The 24,420-nt window shown below is 39.0% G+C and overlaps 1 protein-coding gene across 1 annotated transcript in view; it reads right to left on the bottom strand.

Annotated features, from left to right (window-relative positions):
- Window positions 1–24,420, bottom strand: part of adgrb1a (adhesion G protein-coupled receptor B1a) — a 95,522-nt gene that overhangs the window by 14,144 nt on the left and 56,958 nt on the right. Inside the window, 7 exon segments of the mRNA XM_046847037.1 lie at window positions 3,150–3,235; window positions 3,640–3,706; window positions 4,347–4,416; window positions 5,232–5,382; window positions 5,478–5,580; window positions 7,610–7,719; window positions 18,329–18,455. Coding sequence (XP_046702993.1) covers window positions 3,150–3,235; window positions 3,640–3,706; window positions 4,347–4,416; window positions 5,232–5,382; window positions 5,478–5,580; window positions 7,610–7,719; window positions 18,329–18,455 — 714 coding nt within the window.

Here is a 24,420-nt window from a genome sequence, read left to right as displayed (position 1 = left end):
TGCCTGGCATGTGAACCAGGCTGGGATTGAGGTAACTGTTATTCCACCACTATGCTTAGCCTCTAGCAGGTCTAATAAACGTATACCTGATTTTCATGTTACTGAAACTTCTGACTTGTGTCATTTTTTTTCTTAGGATCTTCATCAATCCTAATGAAGCAAGAGAATTAAAAAAATGTTAATTATATGAATCATTCTACTACTGTAACAGCAAGCACTTGATATATTGCGAAGCATATAAATAGCTTTTCTCAATACTAAATTAAAGTTCCTACAGAAAAAGTGTGGTTCTAATAAATTACATATTAAAAGTAATTACGTATCAAAATAAAGATCAAAGAAACTCACATGACTGAAAGCTATCTTTTAATGCTTAGACTATTTACTTACAATAATCTCTGGTTACAAAGAAGTCAATTTGAAGTGGTTATGTTTGATTTCAAGTGGCATTTCTCGATTCAGAACCCCAGATTCTGAACAGATGTAAAACACTTTGCATCTAATCCAAGGTAAAGAAACGCATACTTCTTTATCCATTCACCTTCAAGCATATCAAATAAGATTTGTGAACAACTGACCATCAGTCTCACATGTGCACTTCCAAACAAAGTATATTATAGTGTGGTATGATGAAGCATTACGATTCCTCTTTACTGGAACTAAGGGACAGGACCATACCACTTTGCACAAACCACCATCTATTAAGACATGGTTTGTCAATGCTCAGTGGGAAAAACTTAAGTGGCCTGCACAAAGCCCCGTGTTTAACCCCACTGAACCCTTTCGGGCTGAATAGGAATGCTTACTGTGCCAGACTTCTGCTCCCGACATCAGTGCCTAACCTCAATAATGCGCTCGTGGCTGAATGGGCAAATCTTTACAGCCTTACAAAATCTAGAGGAAATCCTTTCCAGAAGAGTGGGCTTTATTATTAGAACAGCAAAGGGAGACTACATCGGGAATAAAACATTTAGAAGGTTTCACTGGCTACTTTTCTTTACGCAAGCCATGTTATCAGTTTACTACTCGGCAAAAAAGTGGCAAAGAAAAAACCATCTCTCTTATTTCTGTTTTAATGTCTCTAGCCCTGTAGCTAGTCATTAATCTGATAAGATGCCTTGTGCTAATTAAAAAATAGCTGTAGCAGAGCAGTTTTTTAAATACATTTTAACAGCAATGTTACCCCCCCCACCCCTTCAGTCTGCTGAAATGCCAGCTGATGACCCCTACACTTTTCCATAACAATTCAATAATTTGCTTACTATATGTGAAATGTTGAATGCGTTTTGTGTTTGTGTAGTCTACACAAATAGAGTACATGCTAGCGTTCAAATTGAAACGACATAATATTATTCACCTTCTAAGTTCTGTACTATAAGAATGCGTACCATTAGTCCGGCCTTTTTAATTTTTTATTTGTGCTTTTCATTAGAATATAAATCCCAACCTGCATTGCCAGATCTCGAAGGTGTTAACACACTGGCCATGTGCAGGTTCTTGACTGTGCTTAGGCACAGCACACATTTTAATTAAGCATGCTATGGATTTGAACCTCCATGAGGCCGAGGGAAAGACAGAAGGGGAGAGGGAGCCTTTAAAGGAATAGATGTCCTTCTGAAGCTTAACAACACACACGCACACACATACACGGAGCAGGAGAGAGAGTGTGAGAGAAAGAAAGAGAGAGAGTGTGAGAGAGAGAGAGAGAGAGAGAGAGAGAGAGAGAGAGAGAGAGAGAGAGAGAGAAAAGAGGCAGAAGGAGATTAATTCAAATTTACCTCCTGGTCTCATTTCTGGATTCATTTGCATTCCTTAATTTGACATAGCTAAATTTTAAATAATCAAGTCAAAGCCTTGAGAGCCACTTATTCTGTCAAATGGGCTGTGGAAAAAGTCTGAGAATTAATCTCGGCACTCTACCAAGAGCTAGTAATATTGACATTAGCCAGCTATCAAGGTGATCTGAGGGGCCTTTGTCTGTGCCAATCAGTGCCCAGGTGGGCAGAAAGATCAGCCCTGAGTGGGAGCAAAGAGGGATGCTGTGGTAACCCTGACACAATAAAACAAAACAAAAAACAAACAAACAAACAAACCAAAAATGAAAGAGGTCATAAAAATCGTTTGCACAGACAGAAGACACTCTTGTGTTCTGAAAAAGAGTGAGAAGTAAATAAATAAATAAAAAATAAAGGAGAAACGTGAAGCTGCTCGATGCAGAAACAATGGCAGAAACAGCCACGCAGCAGCGAGCAGGCAAACATAAGCAGGTGCCCAGCACAGGACAGAAATATCAGAAAGAGCAGTCTAGTGTCAGAAATAAATTGTCCCACATAAATGACTGTGGAAGAACCTGATTACTCATCTGTGGTATTAATGATCCATGACCACAGTAGAATAACTGTCCCGAGTGTACAAGCATAAAGTTGGACAATATTACTAATCCATACAGCACTATATTTAAAGCTATAACAATTCTCACTACGGATTATGATCAGTAGCCCCTTTAAGTTCTATGATTTAAAACGTGTGGAAATCGATGAAAGGTAATAGGAAAACTGCTCAGGCTGAACTATATTGATTAGATATATGGAATGTTAGAGGATTATTGTTTGATGTTTGCCTCTGCTGGGCTTGACTGCTTTCCATTAAACAACCATTCTCATAAAATATAAAAAAATAAATAAAAAAAACAAAGAAAGAAAAACTAAACAGACATGGACATATACAAATTTAGGAACATCTACTAAAAATTGCACTACCAGAAATAAAAACTAAGCTGAGGAAACATATTAAAGGGAAAAAGGAATGCAGGGCTGTATACATGTGCTTTTGAAAGGATCAACAGCCAGTCCTGTCTGATCTCTCCCTCTGGTCTCTATGCCTCACTTCCTTCCCTGTGTCTTTTGTCTACTTCCATCCTTAAGAGACCATTAGATTATTCTTATTGCACTGTTAGAACAAATGATGCCTATTCTTGACCTTTTTTATTCTGTTTAAATCGTGGCCTCTCTTTCAGACTTGATCAGTGACTAATCTACTTTTTCTTTGTGCACTCTGCAGGGAGAGAGAGAGAGAGAGAGAGAGACAGAAGCTTGGCTGCTGAGTCTGTATGCTCTGTGGCTTGGATGGATATATGATATGAGGCATACCCTGCCCTCTCCTTCAGTTTCATATCAGTAATGCCGTCTTTGGACACCAGTTTGTTAAAAACCAGAATCCCGATAACCATGTTAACCTGGAGAAGAGAGAACACAGAGTTGAAAGGACATGCACAAAACAAAACACAACACTCTCACTGATTAAAAAATAAAAATAAAAATCCCAAAACACGATTACACAAAGCAGAGATTAACTCTCTAGATTCAATTATAGAGATTAGTCTATGCTATTCTGTTTAAACAGACACCAAAATCCATAAATGTTCTCCACCAGATATTGCGCTGCAGGCTTTCTGGGACTGGTGTTTTAGCTAATTCAATGGCCAACTTGTGATAAGCCGAAAAGTATTGTCTATCTATTCCGAACAAACCTCTTAGTGCCTGCCCTAAAAGATTGTAATTTTTTTGAAGAAGCTGGCTAGGAGAAGTGCTGGCAAGAAATCTTTCTCTCAAAACAGAAAAGCAAAGACCAAGAAAGTACCAAGACTACAGCTGCAGCCGGTCCAACAAATGCGTACAAGAGCCCTCCTTCCAGAGACAACCAGCAGCTAGCAGAATAAGAAGAAAGGAAGTTGGAGAGAGATAGAAAGAAAGAGAGAGAGAGAAGGAAGGGTTAGGAAAAATAGACAGGTAAAGGATATAAGCTGGTCAGACTGAGAACAGTAATTTCAGACTGTGTGAATCCAATCTCAGGGTTTCTACAGAAAAAAGTCAAATGCACGACTTTTTAAAACCTTTTAAGGATTATTACGAATGAAAGGCAAGACCTGTATCAAAAACACACAAATACATTGTTAGCAACTAGACTTAACAAAGCCATCAATTTATTTTATTTTTCAAGCATCAAGTATCACTAAACTGGCACTTCCCCATAGCTGAAAAATAAAATCCGTTTTATTTCTGTCGTACAATCAAAAGAGATTTGCTCTAATAACAATATTAAATAAAAAAGCATTTCAAAGTGCTAAATAGAGCATTTCAATGAGCATAAATGTAGCTTTACATGGACATCAGAAAATATATAAGACATAATTATAATAGTTGAAGACATAGAACAGCCACTTTTCAAGGCCTTTTTAAAACCCCGCGGAAACCCTGAATATAGAAGACGATGACGTCTGCATGTTTGCGGAAGATCTAGTAATCGATTCCAGCAGACTGCTAAAGCTGTAAGAAACGGAGACTTACTAGTTAACGGTACCGTATCCTTTGGCCTTGGTAAAGCCAACAGAGATGGCCACAACAAGAGCAGGTAAGCCTGTAGAACAGAAAGGGAGATGAATGATTAGACAGGATCAGGATCTCGGGATCAGATAATATGCATACATTTAATCAAAACGGGTATGGCTAGTAAAGATCGCAGCTACATAGCAAGCATGAAAAAACACTTTACTTTCAACGGTACTAAAAAACCTTTTTTGCTTTTCCACCCTTTAATTCATTCCTAAATATTTTAATTTATCAACCATTCTAATCATATTTGGACTGTTTATATATAACAACTACAAGCCAAGAAGGTGGAATTTGCCATAATAATGCACTACTCTTAGGAAATCGAGAGCTCGATTCTAATCCTCATCCAGCTGAGAGCCAACAGAACAACTGGAAGGGAGGGAGGGAGGGAGGGAGGGATAGTAAAGTCTCTTCACTGTCAATAGCAGCAATGGTGGCCAACCGTAGGAACCTGTATCTTCATATATGCTGATACACTTCATGTATTTTTCTCGAGAGAAAAAAAAATTTAAAATTAAAAAAGTGTGTGGTAGCTGTTGTGTGATAAAAGATAGCAAGCTGGTGATTGGATGAAAATATAAGAAGGTCCCAGCAGAATGCAATCCTATGACTTTTATTTTAATTACTGGAGTTTGTTGGTTCGCTGGTCCACACTTGAGGTTTCTGCCACCATTCTAGTGTCTCTCTAGTGACTCCTGTGTGTTTTAACAGTCAGTGAATAGAACAAGGTCTATTGGTCTGGCGGTCGAGGCTACATATGGCGTGTGAGAAACTGAATCAAAGAGAGTAGCAAACACTGATTTAAGACCGCTAAATATAGAGCAGACAGACAGAGCTCACCCCATCCCAGGCAAAGGAAGCGTTTGCGTATGATGCGGTTTCTCAAACGGCCAGTCACAGCCATATAAGACTGCCAGGCCTCCGTAAGAACCCAGCAGAACGAGGAGAGAAAGAAAAAGTGCAGGAAAGCTGCCACAAGAGTACAAACAACCTGACGAGTAGAAGAACAGAAAGAGACAACAAGCTTTTATAAAGTTTAGAGCAAATTGTATATTCATTTTGTACTTTCCTCTTATAAGCAGGTACCTTGTTTCGTGTCTGAGTCTGACCAATAAGGATTAGTGCATTAGACGAGATGATGGACAGGCAGAAGTTGATGAGAATGACGGAGCGCTCGGAGCGGATGTACCTTCAGGAGAAAAGAGAAAGTCTGCTTAGAAAATTCTGCAGCCTCCACACAATGACTCATCCAGACACCACATACCATGATGAAATTCATAAACAGCCATGTTCGAAGCTGTGTATATGAGCTGAGATTTTAATACAGAGAATTTGTCCTTAGATATACTAGATTGATGCTCTACCTATTATAACAGAATATTACTATAAAAAACTCCTTTGAAATATATGGGGAAAGAATTTTTTAATGGCATGGTAAAATAAAATAAAAAATGGCTGCACAACGATTGTGCATTTGTCAAACTGTGTGAATGCCTACGATTCAACCAGCAGGCGCACACTGTACTCAGCGGAAATCTGAAATTGGTCCGCGTGCTCTCAGCATGTTTTCTATGAGCTGTTTGATTGTTGTTTGCCTGACTGGAGCTGTTAATTAGGAATATCTGACTTTGATGAATAAGTTAGGGCTGTTTAACTCCACCAGCAAGCGAGCTATCCATTACAGAAAATTCTGAAGAAGAAGAAGAGGGCGTAATTGCAGTGCACTTCTGCTTACGTTTGCTTACCGATCTGGCATAACATTATGACCACCTGCCTAATATTGTGTTGGTCCCCCTTTTGATGAGAATACAGTTCTGACCTGTCAAGCATTAACAGCATTAACTTCTTCAGCAATTTGAGTTACTGGAGCTTATCTGTTGGGCCAGCCGTCGCACCCGACATGCAACATTGAGCCTTGGCTTCATTGGAAACTTTTCATATTAAATCGAATCAAATTTGTATTTATAAAGCACATTTTTAAATCAACCCTGGTTGGCCAAAGTGCTGAACATAATAGTAAAAAAGAAAGAAAATAAAACAAATAACATAGATAGAATAGTACAACAGTGAAAGCACAGAGAAAACAAAATGAGTTTTCAGCATGGATTTAAATTCAGCTTATGTAGAACCAGTTCTAATGTGTAGTGGTGGGTTGATCCACAGTAACTGCGAAACCTCGATCACCCCTCCGTTTGTAGGTGAAATCGTGGGACAGAGAAAAAGAGATGTTGATCTCTTGATCTAAGTGTTCTATATGAATTATGAGGAATAATTAGGTCAGCGAGGCTTGGATGCAGCAAGCTTTATAGACAAAAACTACGATTTTAAAATTAATACGGCAGCGTACTGGCAAACGTCAAAATTTGGAGGGTGTGATCACGTTTTTGAACCATCTCAAGACAAGAGATTGAGATAGATCCTTTTGATAGGTACTGACCACTGCAGCTCGGACGCTACCCACAAGAGCTGCAGTTTTGGAGTAGCTCTGACCTAGTTGTCTAGCCATCACAATTTGGCCCTCGCCTATTTTTCCTGCAAATCAAATTTGAGAAAAATGTTAAAATGTTTACTTGCTGCCTAATATATCCCACCCACTAACAGGTACCATTAGGAAGACATAATCAGTATTATTCCCTTCACCGGTCATAATGTTATGCATGATTATCTGTGCATATGTACACACACCATAGATCATAGAAAGGATATAGTAAAAGTGTAGCATTATACAGTTTTCTGACAAATGGTACATATAGGAAAAAAATCTTCGTTATCTTTTCAGTGTCTGATTTAATTTTCCTATTGATTACATTAATTGGCATCACGCCTGGCCTGCAGATTGCCTGTTGAGTATCCCTGCACTAGATCTCTATGCACCATTTTACAATTATGAAAATATACCGAAGAGCGTCGCTATAACAAACGTCACGTTATCAACTTTACATCCTGAAAAAAACGTCCCCTTAAACCTTCAAACATTTAAACACAATTCAAGCAAAAAAAAAAAAAAGACCTACTGCTTGGAAATTTTGTTAAGCATAATGATGATACTGTATATGTTCTCTGATGATCTGCTTTCTTTTTTCCTTTAATCAAATCCATGGTGGTATATACATACGCATGCGTATCTTCTATGGATATACGCGTACACCTCCTTAACTCTCATTTGCGTTTTGCTTCAAATAAGCCGGTTTCATCTCTTTTTTTAAGCTGATGCATACCTCCACACAGAGACGTAGATGATGATGAGGAGCAGGAGCGTGAGCGAGGAGACCCCACAGCCCACAATCAGCGTCACGGATGGAAGCTGGCTCTTGGAGGGATCCATGCTCTGTCAGTGAGGGAAAAAAAAAAAAAAAGACTGTTGTGTTAAAGCTAATGGAGTGCTTGAATAGCACGAGTTTGTCTTCTTCTCCTCTTCAGAAAGCTGCAGTGAGACTAGTGCTGTCCACGAAGCACTGGCTGAGGAGCAAGGTCAAGTCAAGGTTACTCAGCAAGAAGCTGCTTGCTGAAGGCCCACACACACACACACACACACACACACACCAGAGACAAACTGCAAAACCGTCACGGCAGTCCTCGCGTACAATCCTGCTGCAAACGCCCATAACGCCGCTGTGCGAGAGAAATTTAGTAAACACGCTGCTACTGTCACCCTTGTGAAACGAATCTCGCCATTTCCATGCTGGTGCAGCCGATGCTCCAGTTTCCATGGTGATGGAGTTGAGAAACAGCGGCCACTGCAGTGGTGGATGCAGCATTAACCCGACTAAAGGTGGCGGTTTGTGCGTTCAACATGAGCTACAGTGTGTGTGCTGAGCGTCTGCGTTGATTCGTTTATGCGACTGTGCACGTGTATCTGTGTGTCTGCTTCTACTCCATAGGTGTATATTCACTATGTATATCAAGAGCCTGTTTTTCTTTAGCCAATACTATACAACCAGATAAATCACATCACACTGATTTTAATCCTTCAATATATTTCACCTACATATTTAAATTATAAAAATCCATCTGTGAACAGGAGCACAAAAACCCAAGTCCATGCTCTCAGGGTTGATACTCCCCCCACCTGTCAATCAAAGAGACACTAGCCAATTATGGGCTTCTGTAAGTTTGTGTATGCTAAAAGAGTAGAGTACAGTTACATACTTTTGAGATCGAGACATGTCCTAGCCTGAAAAAATTAAAGTACGTAGTTTAGCAAAACAGAGCAATTTACATTACCGTAATATATACTTTACAGCATATATGTATGTGGCAATCGGCACGTGCACAAGCACCGGTTCACGCAGACAAAAAAGACAGAGCTAGGTAAATTGGCTTTGAAACACCAAAAAACACATAAGAAATATACGCGCTCTAACACCGAGACAACTAAACGCCGGCGAAAGTAAGGCATCTCACAAAAGGGGGAGATGCGCACAACCTGGCAACGTCCCAACCTATCGTACAAAAATTATGCGCGAAAACTCTAATATTTGTACATTTTCCTATCGCTATTATTGTCGTGAGATAAAAAAAAGTTTTAGTGGCATTCTCGTAACTCAGGGACTACTTGTATATGCTTTTCTCAGACTCGTAGCATGGGCAGAAGTTTGAAGGTTGCTGCTAGCCTTCACCATCTCTGGTTGGTATCTGTTTTGTGATGGGGAGGCCTAGCCAATATTTGGGAACTGATAAATGACTGCATTGGAAGGAAATTTGTTTTAAAATTAGGCTACTGTAATACAGACATCAAATTATGATGTCTGTCAAATTATTGCTAATATACCAAATGTTTGATAAACAAAAAAGGAGCAAAAAGGAACAGCTGTCCTGCACAGATGTTGACCAAAACTCAACAGATGAAGTCATGGCAGATGTCCTATGGACATGGACTTTAGGAAAAGCTGCTACACTGTGTCCTATGTGAGCTTTCAAGGAGGATTGTAGACATGCTGTGTGCACTCAGACGTTGCATGAAGGACAGGACATGTCGCATGCTCTGCAAATCACCTACGTACACGCACGCACACACACACACACACACACACACACACACACAATTACTGTAGGCAAGTTTATAGCTTTTCACATCTCCAGGTCTGAAGGCCAGGAGATTTTGTTAATTAACAAAGTTAATTAAACCCTTCTGATTATTCAGCACTGCAGTGATTTCTTCTTTTTACAATGAAATATACATAGATACATACTGTACCTAAATTGTTGCCACACACACACCATACTGTCAAATAAAAAAAATTAATTAAAAAACTGTTCAAAATAATGGAGCATCCATAAACCCCAATACAGAGGAAATAGAGCAAACGATTGGCATGTACTTTACATGTAATACGAGGCGGTATCAAAATCAAAAGTATTATTTCCCTTTAAAACTTACTACAATGTCAAAAATGTAAAAGCCCATTTAGTTCTGCAGTAGAGGGCTTTCTGAGAACGCAAATGTCTATAAGATTATCTGTGTGGTTTGAGCCCTGATTATCTACAGAATTAACCAACATAAGGACTCTTAACTACAGCAACTTTCAGAGCCCACACCACACATTGCTCACCTTCTTCTCAGGGGGGTGAGTTCATAATTCTTTTCTACTATTCTTATTATTACTAATGTACATACAGCGATTTTCAAGTACTTTTCGAAAGAATAATTCTTGGTGATAATTCCGAAACATCCCCACACATAATCCTGAGCACTGTCATTCAAATTGTTTGTACACATCTCTCTCTCTCTCTCTCTCTCTCTCATATATATATATATATATATATATATATATATATATATATATATATATATATATATATATATATATATATATTGCCTCAAAGAATCCTGATCGTTGCAAAATCCACAGAGTCATGTGGAATCAACCCGGCGCTTGTAATAGACAACAACCGTTCTGCGCTATACCCTAATGAAAAAGACAGCAAATCCCACCTAAGCACATCTCTAATTACACGCTTCACTAGATCAAAATAACTGGCTTGTACCTAGAACATGTTCCTCTTCCCTAAATGGGACGGCTGATTCCCTTACTGGAGCTTTGAGGGTCTGGATGATATTTTGGCTCGGGAATTGATTCTAAGGCGGTGTGATCTGTTCAGTGTGAGGCGCTGGAGACCTCGACGTGCAGTACACATGCTGAAAATCGGGAAACAATTTATGTCATCGCAAACAAAACCATGAAGAATTTACTTTGCATGAATAGTTTATCAGAACTGTCCAGGAGAAGTGATTTAGTTATTTTGAGTTATAGCACAGTGTAGTGCTTTAAACATTGGACATTGTCCCAAAGTGGCTTTACAGAGATAAAGAGGTTATGAAGTTGGAGAGTATAAGTTTAGTGCCTATAAGTTTGTCCTTTATTGGTTTATCCCTAATGATTGAGACAGTGGAGAATGTGACAAATGAGAAACCTTGAGAGGAACCAGACTCAAAAGAGAAACCAACTTCATCTGGGAATCACCGAATGTCCATTCATTATACTATATATAATATTTATTCATTATTAGGTGCTGATTTATTTTCTATAACTGCAACTCTGATATTATTTTGGCTGCAAGGTTTACTGTATGTTAATGTATGCATTCTAATATGTTAATGTTTTTATACTGTAACTTACACAGGTGCCTAAATAGCAGAAATGAATTTAAAACATTCCTGGAGATGTTGTGGAGACGAGATGTTCATTTAGCATTTTCAGAGTCTTGTCTTCTTGGTCTCCAAAAGCAGAACCCAGTGTGGTCCCTGTTCAAGCCCATGCACAATAAAATCAAAAGCATTATTTAAACATTGATTAAAATTATTATTTGAGTTAATTTTTTTCACAGCTCAAATAATTCTCTTAGCCTGGCCACTCTTCTTCACTTCTCTTAACACAGGGTTTCTGCAGGTTTCGAATGGAAGGTATGACTTTTATAGACCTTTTTAAAACCATTAAGAATGAAATGTAAGACCTGTGTCACAATATCAAAAACACAGGGAAAACATGTTGTTAGCAACTGGTCTTTACCTTCTTCTTCTTTTGGCAGCTCCCATTAGGGGTCGCCACAGCGGATCATCCGTCTCCATACCCTCCTGACACTACATCTGCTTCTTTCACACCAACTACCTGCATGTCTTCCCTCACCACATCCATGAACCTGCTCCTTGGTCTTCCTCTTTTCCTCCTACCTGGTGGCTTCATCCTCACCATCTCAATTGCGCCCCCCTCACTTGTCTCCAAAACGTCCTACATGTGCTCTTCCACTAATAAACTAATTTTTAATCCTGTCCATCGTCGTCACTCCCAACGAAAACCTCAACATCTTCAGCTCTGCTACCTCCAGCTGCACCTCCTGTCTTTTACTCAATGCCACTGTCTCTAAACCATACAACATCGCAGGTCTCACCACAGTCCTATAAACTTTCCCTTTCACTCTTGCAGATACTCTTCTATCACAAATCACTCCTGCCACTCTTCTCCACCCACTTCACCCTGCCTGCACTCTTTTCTTCACTTCTCTAACACAATCTCCATTACTTTGCACGGTTGACCCCAGGTACCTGAACTCCTCCACCTTCTCCACCTCTTCTCCCTGTAACCACTCCACTGCCCTCCCTCTCATTCACACACATGTACTCTGTCTTACTCTTACTGACTTTCATTCCCCTTCTCTCCAGCATGTACCTCCACCTCTCCAGGCTCTTCTCAACCTGCTCCCTACTCTCACCACAAATCACAATATCAGAAACTGGCCTTAACCAAACCCAAAATTATTTTTTTTTTCAAGCCAAGTATCGGTAAACCTGCACTTCCCCATAGCTAAAAAAGAAAATGATTGGCTGACTGCATGTTGGTCTTATTTGTAGTCGTAAGACAGGGAATTATATTTGGACTAGCGAAAGAAAGAACTACAACACCACGAAAACAAACAAACGTGCTACGGGGAGCATTTCAATGAACATTAGATGCATTACTGCGTTACATGGAAATCAGAAAATTAAGACCAGTTTTAAAGTATTAAAGACCAAGAATAGCGAATTTATGACTTTTTAAAGCCTAAAATTTAGATATTCAGATCTTAGACTTTTTTTAAATGGATGTTTTTGTTGTTGTTTTTTTCAGCACTATTATGTGTAAACCCGAGAATCAGCTATGTGTGAAAATCCCATGTCCCAGGGTCTGAAAATCTCAGAAAATCCCTGAGTTTAAAATACAGCCTGTCTGGCACTAAAATATATTCAACGGTCAAAGTCACTAAGATCATACTTTTTCCTATTATCATGTTTGATGTGAATATTAAGTGAAACTCTTGATCTGCATGATTTTATGCATTGTGGTACAAGTGCAGATAATAGAGTAGATGAGCAGCGTTTAAGTACCAAAGTGTAAAATCTAATTTTGGTAAGGGAAAATACATGCTGAGCGCCTACATCATCTGAATCGCCCCTCCCACAGATCTCAATCTATGCCCTATACTCACACTGGCTTCCTGTATGAAAGTCAGAAAAGTGCCTGTACAATAATAATCTGCTAATTCCACATGCAAATGCATCAAAAACAATCCTCAAAGGGACATAAACGTGTGATGCAGCACATTTTTCACTATTAAAATACAGTGTTTGTGGATCTAAATAAATATTCTGGCCAGACGGGTTACGGAGATACAAACTAAATTACGATTTCTTCGGGGCAACTCAAGAACGCTGTAGCATTTTACAGGATCGATACAGTCGAACTGGATGAAGTCATAAACTGTCAGTTAATGAATTACTGCAACACTTGTAATAAATATTGCCAGGAATTTTTGATGACTCAGAGCTTTTTAGAAATCTATCATCTTTTGCAACTTAAGGGCAAATGCTCTGGACCGGTCAAGTGAAGCGCCAGCGCAAACACTTGAAATATGGATGTGGTGAATAAATTGATTTAAAATGAATTTATTATTTATTCATCTCATTTAAAACATACAACTGATGCATGTCAATTCAATGCTACGTTATTTCAGTCTTACCTTCAGTTCTGTGAAGCCTCATATGTTCAGGGGTGGGAAAATCTGGTGTAGCGACACGAGACACGCAGATTTCTGTGTCTTGGTGATTAGGCTTTATTCAAGCTTGTTTAGAGGTCAAGTAGGTTCAGCAAAATATTTTGCAAACCAAAAAACTGCTGTCTATGTTTAACCATATTGCCTTTGTGGTGTGATACTCCACCATACTCCCTTTAAACACCAGCTGAAAAATAATCTGTCTGATGGAAAGACGTTTTCTACTAGGCAGATTACTTAGGACACAAGAATGACAGAAACTGTTTTCCACAATCATGCAGGTGTATGGAAACGCTGTGCTCATACTGCTTACTGCCTTCTCTTGCATTTAAACATATCAAGAAAAGAAAGATGGTAACCACACTCACATAATAGCTTTTACTTTTACTAAGAAAGCACGGTGGTGAGTTTTGAGCAAATACCACCACCTGGATTTAACAACACAAATAAGGAAGTGTTCTATTGGATAATTACTGCAGTGATTAATACGTTTCATCCGACAGACAGTTATTTAAATCTAACTGATGGATAACTGAGGGTTAATGGGCAGTGTCTCATTTTTTAAAACATACATGCTGATCCTGTGGTCATGGAAAAGATGTTACTGTCTTTCAGAGGGGCCAAGTTTTTGGCCTGCATCAACCAAAAAACATCTAAAGAGATTGCTGAAGCTATAATTTGATTAAAACTGAACACAATATTAAAACCTGAAAAGACAGTGGTAAACCATCAGTCATGAATGATCATGATTAAATTTGGTGAAACCAAATCGTAAAAAAAAAAAAACAGCTAAGCTGAATAGTGAAAATAGTTCCACACATGCACAATGTAAAGCAGGGTTTCTGCAGGTTTACGACCATTAATGATGAAATGTAAGACCTGTATCATGACATCAAAATCACACACAAATACATTGTTAGCAACTGGCCTTAACTAAGCCATCAATTAATTTTTTTTCAAGCCAACTTGCACTTCTCCATAGCTGGAAAAAAACCCAAAGTCTGTTTCACGTCTGTGGTACAATCCAAGAGAGATTTGCGCTAATAACAGAAAGCCCATTGGCTGTTAAATGTTGGTCTTATTTGTAGTCTTAATACAGTGAATTATATTTGGACTACCGAAAGAAAGAACTACACCACGGAAACTAACAAAAAAACATTCTAAAGTGCGGCAGAGGTAGTGTTTGTTTGAAATTGGGAAATTAAGACCTGTTTAAAATTATTTTTAGACATATAACAGCGAACTTAAGACTTTTAAAGGCCTAAAACGTTGTGTTTTAGATTTTAGACTTGTTAAGACCCTACGGAAACCCTGCAAAAGGAGCTCAGTGGATCAGTGAGGATAATAAGGACGAAAGCTTCAATTTGCTAGGGAGCATAAAGATTGGTCTCTGGAGAAATGAAAAAAGGTAATGTGGCCTGATGAGTACAGATCTACCCTGTTTCAGAGTGATGGACTCATGAGGGTAAGAATTAGAAGCGGATGAAGTGATGCACCCATCATGACTAGCGCCTACTGTACAAGACCGTGGGGGCAGAGTTATGATCTGGGGTTGATTTAGTTGGTCAGGTCTTGGTTCAGCAATGTTATGTGGCCAAAAATGTACTTCCTGAACATACATCAATAGATTTTTTTTTTTGCTTCTCTGACGACAGCTCAAATTGTGAAAGAGTGGGTTAGGAAATATGAGACATTATTTTCACAAATGGATTGGCCACCAATGAGTTAACTGCATTAAGAATCATTGGGATGTGCTGAAGGAGACTTTACACAGTGGTCTGACCCTCCCATTATCAATACAAGATCTGGCGAGGAAAGAATGCAAATTTGGATAGAAGTAAATGTTGCAACATTGCATAAGCTTATCAAAACAATGGCATAAATGTGTCTTAACCAAAGTGAAACTAATTACTAACTAGTGTGCAACTTTTTTTTTGATTTTTATTTATTTTTTGCTAGGAGGAGTATGAGTGCTACATTATAAACAGAAAAAGGACTATCGATGCAAACTGCATCCCAAAACACGGGTATGATCAAGCACACTGGAGCTCACACTTATATAGTGAGCTTGCTAATGGATTTATCATTTTTTCACCCCTGCAGCTACAATTGTGAAGGATAAGCTACAGGGCAAAATAACTTATTAAACTCAATTACATCCTGGAAAAAAAAAAGCAAACACACACCAGAATGCCAGTGGTTACATAGTACATAAGTGACTTCACCAAAGTCTGATTTTGGTCTAAAATTTCCACATCATGCAGAGGGAGTCATACGAGATAGACGTGAGAAAGACATGAATTAAGAAGGTCTGTGGGACATTTCCTCTGGCTCATTCTCATTCTGAAGCTGTAGAAGGTTAGTTGCAGACAGAGGGAACATCATTTGGAGCATTCAGGAGGTGGTTAGTGTAGTGGCAGGAATAATTAGCAGTGCAGTGGTGGGGGGGCAGGACACAGAGCCAAAAAGGAGAGAGGACAGGGAAGGAGGACATGCTACTTAGCTGGCACACTGCATGACCGATTAAAATGGCCCAATATGCTTCAACAGGAGGAATTTAACAAGCTAAGTGCCACCCTTCATGAGTATGCTATCATCTGCCCAGGTAGGCTAAGATGCCTACAGAGGGCAATGAGCTTGTTCCAGGACTGGAGAGGCTTCGCACATGGATCAAGCTTAATGTGCATATACAGAACATGGTGAGAGAAAAAAGAACAGCACATATTTAAAAAGCCCCCCTGTCGTATTAAGTGTATAAAAGTATGATTTTAAGACACAATAAGGTTATGTTTGCTTTTACCACAAAGTAAATCTATGCTTGAAGACCACATAAACAAATGCTATTCTTATTTTTTTTTCTAAATTTTGATTAAAAGTTGCTGATTATCTCAAAATGTTATCCTTATTCTCGCTCCAAAAGCAGCATCACATTTAAGCAATGAAATATAAGGCAAGATTAAAAACGAACGATAAAAACTTGAAGCCTGGTACACAACAAGCTGATGTGTTGACCATCGGTGAATGTCAGGAGGCGTTTTGAGTGTCGGACGGCTTTAGATTTTTCCCGCACTGTTGGCGATAGAGCTCGTTGGTGAGAAAAGGAGAATCTGATTGGCTAATTAACATAGCAAATTAACACAATTTTCTTTCTCTTGTCTTTGCAACTTAGCAGATATGATTGAAAAAATCTAGACGAATCTGTTGGTAATAAGTGGAATAGTGAGTGGAAACTCCATGAGTGGAAACGCCGCTTGATTTATTTACAGTTCTGGCCCTTCCGGGTTCCCTGTTTGGATGCCGAATACACACTAACGCCACCTGCTGGTACAAGGGAGTATTGTCCTCTCACGCAAACGCAGAACGTTCACGTGCGGTTTTGTGTCTCAGATGCGCCTGCCTAATAAACTGTCCAATTTGCGGATTAATAAAAAAAATGGCATTAATTGGCCTGATTAATCGGCAGGCTGATTAGTACACCATATATAGCATGCTATCAACAGAATGCTACAAATGTCAAAAAACCTACAGGGACATTACAATTTTTATTAAAAAATAAAACAATTCCTGTTGCAACCTTTAAAACCACTATAAGTCGTATGAGGAATTATTTTAGTTTGTTCCACATGGGCTGGGATAGGGTAACAGAATCATTGTCCATCAAATATATACATACATACTGTACACACACACACACACACACACACACACACACACGTCTATTGTAGACCTACTGTACCGTATACTGAAGCACTGCGGGCTGAATTCATTCCAAACTCCTACCCGATGCAGTAAAACCTAGTTGAGGTTTCATTTTCAGTCTGCACTGTGATGCTTCATGCTTTCGCGGTTATGTGTACACAAACCTTTCGATGCTCAGAATGAAAAAAAAGCACATCTCTGGTTTATGAAAGACAGAGAAAGAGTGACTGGGGTGGGTGGCTTCTCTTTTCCCATTGGGACCGTGTGGCCTGATGGCGATGTGGGCCAAGCAGCAGAAAGGGAACGTTACTGTGCCTTGTGTAGCTTTAAGAGCCTTGGCTGGCCATGTTGTTACCAGGGCAACTGGTGAACAAACTGCTTTCCAGGCAGTTTCCAGGCTAATAATAACTAATCACATTGAATGAAAAATATGCACCGAAAGACACTGATCATCAACCTGAATGCACATCTGATGCTTTAAAAAAAGAAATCAGATTTTGGGAATAAAAGCACTATGTCAGGCTGCTTATCATAGGCCACATCTGGATTGGGAATTGCAGCCAAGCTTCTGTTTTTGCAACAAAAACAAAGGGGGTAAATAATAGGATCCATTATCATATATATTTCTATATAGAGGGGGTAAAAAGTAAATACAGTACATGCAAAAGAAATGTAGTTGTCTGTAGTCAGTGTCCAGCTGTGGATATCATCACAAAGCTTCATAATGCAGGTATTGTGATTGCATTTAACTGTAAGATTCAGGTTTAAAATAATTCTTTAAAATAGTCACATTTTTCTCTCCTGCACTTAACAGTAAAGATTCAAGAACAAAATCTTTTCATACATGAAATTGGTCGTTTGCATGAGCTGATATCATGTACCCACAGACATCCTTAGACAATGGCTGCGCTCCCATCTGCATTCTATATGGCACTGAGGCTTTTGTTGTAATACATTTTAGATTCTGTTCGTTTTATGCGGCTACATGTTACACAAACATGCTAAAATGTTTTTCCCCTGACCTGCTGGAGAGTGCGCTTAATGGAGAAATGGGGGAGGGAGGGAAGAAGGACAGAGGGGTGGGAGAGAACCGTCACAGGGACGTGTGGATACGTTACCGAGAGGGCGCCGAAAAAGCACAAGAACGACTGACACATTCACACAAACGCGTTCTGCGGCGTCGAAGAGACAAGAAGACGAGCTGCACTTACCGCGTCGGGACTCAGACGGGCCAAAATGGCGAAGGCGGACAGGCGCTCGCACACGCACTTGGTCCTGAAGGCGTGCACGGGCACGGCTCTGCAGGCGCGCGCCGACCACGAGCCCAGCGGCGACGAGCTGAGCCGAGGAGAGAGAGAGAGAGAGACAGAGGGACAGAGTAAGCTCAATCCCACTCGGAAAAAGGACCAAACCAAAACCCTTGAGCTGCTCCAGTTTCATCCGCGGTCATACGCACTGTTCAACAGAGCCCGAGCCAGAGAACAAAATGGGAAATAATCAGAGACAAAGAGAGAGAGAGAGAGAGAGAGAGAGAGAGAGAGAGAGAGAGAGAGAGTATGGAAGAAAGCTGCGATGCTATTCTGTATTTCTGTATGGACAGATTGGCTATTGGATAGGATGAATCTCATGTTTCATGCATAAACTATGGATAGCTATGGATATAATTTAACTTGGAACAACAACAACAATACTGCCACTGCTACTATTACTACTTCTACTAGCTATACAACTATTGCTACCATTAATACTATTACCAACACCACTAATACTATTTCTACTCCTACTACTATTACTACCACTACTACTATTACTACTCCTACTACCACCACTACTACTATTACTGTTCATACTACCACTACTATTACTACCACTACTACTTTAACTACTTCTACTAGCAATATTACTATTACTACCACTACTACTCCTACTACCACCACTACTACTATTACTGTTCCTACTAACACTACTATTACTATCACTACTACTATAACTACTTCTACTAGAAATATTACTATTACTACCACTACTACTCCTACTACCACCACTACTATTACTACCACTACTTCTATTACTACTCCTACTACCACCACTACTACTATTACTTCCACTACTACTATTACTATATTACTACCACTACTATTATTACTCTTAGCAATATTGCTACTATTGTTGATGTAAATGGTGAGTTCTTCACACTCTTTGAGGTGAAGTTTGGTGTTCTGCAAGGATCTGTCTTAGGCCCACTGCTTTTCTCATCATATATGATGCCTCGGGGGGGAAATTATACATAAATATGGTATTAGCTTTCATTGCTATGCTTATGATACACAGTTGTATATCTCAGCAAAGCCAGATGAGAGAGATCAGCCTAACAATGTTTAGGAGTGTGTGAAGGACATTTGAATGTAAATGCTTGATAACTTACTTTTGGGAATACTTTTTCGGATTACAGTATGTGGCACCTATGGATCGTCTTTCCATCACATTGTGTACAGCTGTCAAAGACCATTCCTGTGATCACTGACCCTAGTCTTTCCTTCGAGGCTCATGTGAATAATATTACCACCTTAGAAATATTATTACAATTTTAAATTTGATGTCAATACAGAATGCAAACAAACTTGTTTATGCTTCTGTTACATCTAGATTAGACTACTGTAACGCTTTACTGTCTGGGTGTCCTAGTAATTGCATAAATAAGCTTCAGGAGGTCCAGAATGCAGCAGCAAGAGTCCTTATTACATTTAGAAAATATGACCACATCACCCCTGTTTTAATCAGTCCACACTAGCACCCAGTTAAATCTCACATTGATTATTAAATACTACTACTTACCCAAGGGTGATGTGTATGTTTTGACCACGGTAATTGGTAAAATTCTGACTATAGGAGGAACTGAGAAGCAATTGCAATGGTTTAAGCAAATGTTTCATTTAGGATGTTTTCATTGTGCTTTAAGTTTCACTAAACTAGAAAAATAAAAATTAAATATCAATTATTTAAGCAGATTACATAGTAAAATGTTCTATTTATTGATTTCTATTTAATACATGTATATACAGTGGAACCCACTTATCTCGACCTCGGTTAACTCGACAACCCTATTAAGTCGACGTTTTTGAAGTGGAACCGCCAAATTCTCGCTTTGTCTACGCATTTTTTAATCGGTTATGTCGACTTTTTTATGTCGCCGAACCCTAATATCTTGAGCACAAGGGGGGGAAAATTTGCCATTTAACGTCGGTTATCTCGGTGCAGCCGCAGAAGAACTCGCGAAAGTGGCGGAAAAATCAAGCCTTACAGCTGCTACAGGTGTTGTATTGTATACTGGTGAACAGCACACGGGAGAACGTGAGATGAGCAGCAAAAGCATAGAATGAACACCGGCAGGATCGGGGGGAATCCGCGGTGCGTTTTGGGAAGAAAAGCGGATACACATGAGCGATAACAACGACCGCCGTGAACCAACATATACCAACAATAACAGACGGTGAGAGTGTGGAAGTTTAAATAGGAGCTGGTGATGATGCTAAACGAGCACCATATGTGCGCGATTGAAGCCGGGAGCTTCAGAAAGCGGCCGAAAGCACCTACTACGCGAAGGCGCGAAGGGGCGTGGCAGGTGGATTCCTGACAGTTAACAAACATGTACTGTATGTATTTTTATAGCATGCCTTCATCAAACAAATCGTGGCAATGCTGTTGTGTAAAAAAACCTCCAAAAACACGTGCATGCACATTCTCATTTATTAATGCACATCATGTACATAAAGAAATTTCAAGCACGTTAATATATTGCCGCCATTTTCGTTTATCTCGATCATCGGTTATCTCGATGCTTTTTGGCGACCCCCTAGGACATCGACATAACCGGGTTCCACTGTATTTACATAATAAAAATCATAATGATAGGAACCAATGTATCTTTCATTTGAATATAAAATTTGGTGTATTGCAACATGTATTTTTGGCCACAGCCCTCAATTAAGATTGATTTTTGGCCTTTCATAGAAAAAGAAACTGGGCACCTCTGGTCTAGATGAACATATGGGCAGCAGGGTGTCAAGATGATGCAAGCCAAATCTAGTGAAGGTTTTGGAGGAAGAGTAACAAAAATGGCAATTAGACAAACATTTTTTGCATGTTGTAACTTTTTAGCAAGGTATCGAAACATACAAAATGCACAAAATCATTGCTGAGATACAGCCACACTTCCTGTTTGGTGATTTTGCTATAAGTTAATTGGCCCATTATAAGCAGACCATGTAAAGTATTTAAAGTTCCTTTGATAACCTTTGTCCAGGTTAATCTGATAATAGTATATGCCAAAACTGGTGTGGAATTAAAATAATTAATAGGAGTTACAAATAAATCTAAAAAACGTAGAACTCAATGACTGGTAATTATTTGTAAAACAAATTTTTATTTGTTATATTGTATACAGAATTTGCTAAAAAAATTAGGTTTAACAATAAATTTAAACTGCTTTTAATTGCTCCCCTTAAATCCTCATGAACTGTATAGAAGTATTTATTTAGAGATTGTGATTTGAGGTCAGAGCTGGGATGAAAATTGGCTTGGCGAGGTTTATTTTAACCTGTGTGCTACACCTCTTGTTAAGGTCTTCCTGGCCTGACTTTACATTCATCAGTGATGGTGTTGCAATTACTTTTGCATTAGAAATTGATATTTGAATGGTGACTGGGGACTTGTCCTCCCTAATTAAGATTTGGATAAGAACTAATACTGGTGGCTCACTTTAGTGTGCTTGGCCTGGTTAGTGTTTTTGCCAGACAAAATTAGCCGCAACTTTGTGTGCCAGGTTCTCTCATTTGGCTTAAGGCATTTGTGACAGATTGAAAGCAACAGCTTTACAGGTTCTTTCCTGAATAAAAATCCAGTGTAATATTTCTTATGGCAGTGGTTTCACATCCACGCAAACCAGACCTAAATTTATTAACACATCAACTGCAAGTTTGATTACACTTGAAACTGAGTATCTTGATTAGAAGCTGAATTAAGAACCCAATTGTGAAAATGTGTGTATATATATATATATATATATATATATATATATATATATATATTTTTTTTTTTTTTTTTTTTTGCACCTTAGGAATTATCGGCCCTAATTTCTGGATGGGAGAAGCAGCCTACCTTTTACACTTGTTGATCAGATCCACACAAGCTATTTAAAGATACATGAAAAAACTGTTCAGTCAGGGGCTTTTCTCTAACATGTTCAGATGCCTGAAGATGAAGTGGCTTTATAACCTGGCTACATCAAAGCACATCCAACCTCTAATCCTCCTAGGTTGGTGGTAGGTGTCCATTACAGGAAACTTATATAGCAGATGGGAATTGGCTATGATAAAAATGTGATCATATTGAGTTATGGAACCATAGGCAGGAAGCATATGCTTTACAACATAGTATAACAACTCTGTAATACATATCCAGCATCAGATATGGGCAGTTGAGACCCTGGGATACCACACAGGTCCAAACAGGGTTACATATAGTAACTGCAAATAACCTGAACCCCCATTACCCATTGTGTAGTGGGGCATAGAGAACAGCTCGGGGCAAATGGAAAGGCAATAAGGGTCATGTCTGTGGCTCCAGGAGAAGGCTCAATGTTAACAGCATTTTTTCTGGAATCCAATATATTATTACCCCAGCAGAGTTTGTGTAAATAATGAGATTAACTCTGTCGACCACACAGATTTTTACAGTCAGCACAGCTGGATTTTTAAACCGCTCAGTTGGCAGGTCTGTGGTGTGTTTATTCTATAAAATTGTGTCAGCAGGTCTATGTGTCTTTGCATTTACACTAGCAAGTAACAACAGGGCAGGCGATCATTTATTTTTTATGTAAGTGCACGACACCGAGACGTGATTTCAGCAACAGCAGCAAGCTTCAAAGTGACAGCGAGACAGGCACAACATTGGAACTGAGATGCTATAAATCCAAAAGATTCTCAAAGCACTCCGGCATTGTCTGACATTTCTACTCACTTTAGTTCCTACTGGCAATTAATAACATTTACTATCTGACTTTCATATAAGGATGGAGCAAAATGTTCTGACCATGGTTTGTTATTATCCTGCCATATACGACCGCTTATTTAATGTGTATAAAGACAATAAGAAGAAAAATAAAAGCTTAGAAGGCAGTATCAGAGCTCATTGTGCCTCGATTAAGTGTAAGTACTCACTTTGTGTTTAAGTAGTTATGTTTTGGAGTTTTATAGTGTATTCTTTAATGTCTACTGTATATATAGGGCATGCACAGAAACAAGAACAGTGGTATTCACTACACACCTATAACAGAGAATTGGGTACAAGAGACACAGGGAAATTACAGTAATGCAAAGAGAGATGGAGAGAGAGAGAGAGAGAGAGAGAGAGCATAACTGAAGTAAAAAAAAAAAAGTCCATAGGCCAAAGGCAAAATGATCATAATGACAAAAATCATATACTAAACCCTACAAATACCTAATAATTAATTTTCTATTAGCATTTATCATGTATAAATGTTTATTGTATTATTTTTGCCAGTGGAAGTCTTGGTAGCAGTCAGTCATATTGATTGTGCAGATTGAAGAGTGTGAGGCAACACAAGGACCACACGCCTTCAAGCTGTTATCAAGAAAACACGCAGTGACAAGGGCGCCTCTTCACATTCCAATTTCTTTCCCAAATATTAACTCATTAATCATAGCAGCTGTCCAAGTTAGATTTTAATTTTGCACCAAACCCACATGCTACCGCACTGCCCTTCACTTCAATATACACCTTGATTGCATTTTAGTATTTTCATCAAACTGTGACTTTCCTAGTCCCCCCCTCACTCTTGCTGTCGTCCTTCTCTGTCTTGTCACCCCGAACTGTCTCCCACTTCACTCATTTAAGGAACAATGCAGGAAGCATTTTGCTTGTAGGTTTTGTGCACTTTATCCATTTAAATGCAAATGTGCTGGCCAATGCAATATATGCACTCTTTCTGTTTCAATCAAAAGATAAAAAACGCAAGCAATAGGATGCAAGTGTATGTCATGAAGTGAAAACAGGACAGATACAGGGCTACACAAGGCATAGGATTACACCGAATGATGCTACTATTTCTCAGCTTAATTTCCATTGTCCCTCTCACTTACTCTCACTCAGTCAAAATTTTTTTTTTCATTCATTTTCTATCTGCTACCCGGCTGTTTTTGTATGTGATAGACATGCTTTCCTAATTCTGATTGCTTGTGTGAGTGTGGAAGGGGAACAATGGTAAGAGTAATAGATTGTGTTC

The sequence above is a fragment of the Silurus meridionalis genome, chromosome 4, assembly GCF_014805685.1.
Source record: "Silurus meridionalis isolate SWU-2019-XX chromosome 4, ASM1480568v1, whole genome shotgun sequence".
Classification (NCBI taxonomy): Eukaryota; Metazoa; Chordata; class Actinopteri; order Siluriformes; family Siluridae; genus Silurus; species Silurus meridionalis.
This window is presented reverse-complemented; position numbering and strand designations above follow the sequence as displayed.